Raw genomic sequence first — 3,663 nt, 5'->3', positions numbered from 1 at the left:
ACATTTTTTTGACCTCACTTCCTCTTCAAACAACCAATGGAGCCAACCTAAAAGTTGTGCCTCCTTTGGTGCATGTAGATACATATTTCCGCTGATGCTGTCACTTCACTTTGTCTCTTGACCCTCATCTCAGTTGTTCTGCTACACCAGACCAGAGAGAGAGAAGTTGAAGGATGTTCAGGTTGTGTCTTGTCCTGGTTCTCATCCAAGCCTGTAAGTTCGTCTCATTATATGATCTGTGTTATTGTAGTTTAACAACTTAAAATAATTTTGGTAAACCAAGGATTCTAATATTTCATACTCCTGAATCAATGTTCAACCATGTTTGATTCACACACACAGGAAAGCCAAACACTGTACACCACACCCAACCAGGATTTATGATTAATGTAATTAAAGTAAGTAAATGTTTGAGTAATCTTCTCTGTATTTTATTTATAGTGGACACGGAGGACATTAGCCATCCAAGTCCTCTTCTGCACGCTCATCTTGGAGACAATGTGATTCTGCAATGCTTCTATCCGGACAGAAATTCTTATATCTCATGGTACAAGCTAGCAGTAGGACAGAAGCCTCAACTTGTATCAACAATTTACAAATATGATGGTCGTGCAAAATTTCACACTGAGTTTAAAGATAACCCTCGGTTCACAGTGCAAAGTGGAAATGGATTTTTTCATCTACACATCTCCAACACTCAGCCATCTGACTCCGCCACATATGTCTGTGGGGGAATTAATGTTAATGTGATGGAATTCAAAAACGGGATAATTCTCATTCTGAAAGGTAGGCTGTTGTTGTATTAACAGTAATATCGTAAAATATAGCTTGTATGTTAATTCTTCAAATGTGCTAATCTATCATCTAAAATTCATTGGTAACTTTTTATTTCAGGATCAAGCAAAACTGTTGTACAGCAACCTGTGTCTGAGTCAGTCCAGCCTGGAGACTCTGTGACTCTGAACTGTACAATACACACTGAGACCTGTGCAGGAGAACACAGTGTCTATTGGTTCAGACATGGCTCAGGAGAATCACCTCCAGAAATAATTTACACCAATGGAGACAGGAGAGACCAGTGTGAGAAGAGCCCTGAGGCTGGGTCTCATACACAGAGCTGTGTCTACAACCTCCCCAAGAGTAACCTCAGCCTCTCTGATGCTGGGACTTACTACTGTGCTGTGGCCTCATGTGGAGAAATACTATTTGGGAATGGGACCAAGCTGGACATTGACCGCAAGTGATATTTCTGACATTTCTGAAAATGTCTAACATTTCTTCATACTGCTATGAATAAATGATATGCCTGGATGAACAAAATGTCCTGAATCTCCTCTATCAATGTCTGTTTTTCTACAGATGGTTGTAAGGAGCACCAGGTTCTCTTGGTGTACTGCCTGGGTGTAGCGTTGTCTATTTGTGTCATCCTCATCATTGTCCTTGGTTGTGTTTTGTATAAGATGACCAAGAAAACCTCTCTGCTGTGCGGAGGTAAGTTATCATTGTCTGCAAAATATGCTAAAGCTGTAGGTGCAGTATAGATTACAAGTTTTAGTCATGAAACTGGGTAAATTCATTTTACGAAGATGTTGATGATGATTATTCCTCCATGTGTTTGTCTAAAAGAAACGCACACTCAGTCAAGTGGTCCGGCAGTCCCCGGTTCTCATAACCAGGTATGCAGACCATAAAGCGATCATTTTTTGTACGAGTTCCATGAACTGTAAACAGATCCTTCTATCAAATGATCAGGTCATTTCATGATGTCTTTGGAATCTATTGCTATTTCTCTTAGGATCGAGAAGATGATGACACACTCACATCGGTCCATTACGCTGCTTTGAATGTCATCCACAAGAAGCCAAAGACCCAGAGACAGAGGAGCACCATGGAGAGAGACACTGTGTACTCTGGGCTGAGGTGCCAAAACATGGACTGAAACATCAACTTTTGCTCTTTAATAACAACTCGCACCGATTTTGTGATTTCTACACTGTATGTGTAACTATGGCTTTTCATTGTGTGTTAAAATTGTATTCTGTCAATCTCCTTTTATTAACAATGATACTGTTGTGCATTTTAGATCCAATTAAACATTAAACTGATTTCATATAGAGATATTGTTTGGTTTGCATTCATATTTTTCTCTGTCCTTAAATTTCTACCACAGATTCAGTTTGCAACAACCATATTAGGCTGATGCTCAATGTAACAAAGCTATTTTTGGTTGCATAATGCAGTGTGAATATGCATCTATTGACTGGTGTTTTAGTTTGTCTCAAACTCTTTTTTAGCTGTATCCTGAAAACATCTCTGTAGTGTTCTGAATGCTCTAAATAGATTTAACTCTCAGCTAAACTCATCTCTAACCACCAGCAATGACTGTCAGTCCACACCACGTGCTCTCTACACACACCTCATTGCATCTAAACCACAAACAGCCATTTCACTAAGAGCACAACTCACTCTCTTCATGAGAATAGTCTTGAAGTAAAATAAACATCTTAGGTGAATATACTTTGAACATCATTTATATTGTTGAGACTGATTTCAGATATGACAATGTACATATTGTGACTGAGCAGTTTTTACAAACCATTGACAAAATTCCTTTATCTGTCGATAGGGAGCAGTAGTGTATATGGAAGTCCCCTGTGGCAGCTTCACCAGTAGAATCACAGCAACTTTTAGAAGTTGTGAAAATGTTCAAATTGTTTACAAATTTGTCGAAGAATCATTGAAAATGTACTTTCCAGAGATAGTTCATGTGTATAGTCATAATATCTGTCAACAAAGTACCAACAAAGACACTGTGTGTCTGTGAAGAATCTTTAACAAGGTAATATATACATTTATTACAGACATATTACACATCTGTATCACGTTATAAATCCATTTCAGAATCTTAGAGTCACTTGCATCCAACAGTCTGGGTAGTCATCATCACTGGATCATTACTACTAACATAAACTAAGTTATTATAAAGTGTAGCTTAGATACCAGGAGGAGACACACAATCATTCAAAATAAAATGGGTAGCAGAGTGATCTCTACTGTATATGACGAAGACAATGACTCGTGTCTGTGTGTAGTTTTGTATTGAGTTCCAGGGAGTAGTTGAATAAGAATGGGAGACAACCTATTTAATCAAGTCATCTCTCCTCTGTAATGTGTTGTCATCTTTTAGTTGTGTTGATAGCATGTCATTCACACCCACCCCCACACAGTGAACAAGTTCCCAGGTACTCTGCAGTCTGCTGTAAGCACAAGATGAGGTCGTATATAATATGTTGGTGAGAGGGCCTGCTGTCTTTGTGCACACCCTCCTACCTGCTCTCTGTGTCTCTGTGGTTTTCAACAGGATGTCTATGTGGTGTCAATGTTGTTCTCACCATCTTTACTTGTTGTTCATGTTTCCCATGATAGCTTAGTCACAGCAAAGCAAGTATATATAAAACTGACTGTAATATATATGTTGTTATCTGAAATCAGTTACAAACCACAAATAACTGCTAATGAACCCTATCTGAACCCTCTGAGTTAAGCACCTCATGTATTATGCAGCACCATCTATTCTAACTTGTGGTCCGGGGGGGAGGGGCAATTTTGTGATGTCATGTGAGAACGTTCAGTACATTCTCAAACAGACATGTCTTTGAAGCA

General features: G+C 38.9%; 1 protein-coding gene across 2 annotated transcripts; it reads left to right on the top strand.

Moving 5' to 3' along the window:
• The first annotated feature begins 104 nt into the window (after positions 1–104).
• Positions 105–2,116, top strand: LOC115138029 (uncharacterized). 2 transcript variants are annotated; one of them, XR_010465309.1, is made up of 4 exons: positions 105–786; positions 895–1,491; positions 1,627–1,676; positions 1,796–2,116. XR_010465309.1 is itself a non-coding variant. In XM_065025431.1 (3 exons), the coding sequence occupies exons 1-3, from the start codon at positions 1,461–1,463 to the stop codon at positions 1,937–1,939; spliced, it is 225 nt and encodes a 74-aa protein (XP_064881503.1). In that variant the 5' UTR covers positions 1,261–1,460; the 3' UTR covers positions 1,940–2,116. The 2 variants fall into 2 exon arrangements, 1 of the variants encoding a protein (XP_064881503.1); XM_065025431.1 differs by lacking the exon at positions 105–786 and having other exon boundaries at positions 1,261–1,491.
• Positions 2,117–3,663: the final 1,547 nt, after the last annotated feature.

This window comes from Oncorhynchus nerka, linkage group LG12, assembly GCF_034236695.1.
Source record: "Oncorhynchus nerka isolate Pitt River linkage group LG12, Oner_Uvic_2.0, whole genome shotgun sequence".
NCBI lineage: Eukaryota > Metazoa > Chordata > Actinopteri > Salmoniformes > Salmonidae > Oncorhynchus > Oncorhynchus nerka.
The sequence above is the reverse complement of the archived record's forward strand: the minus strand, read 5'-3'. Positions and strand labels throughout refer to the sequence as shown.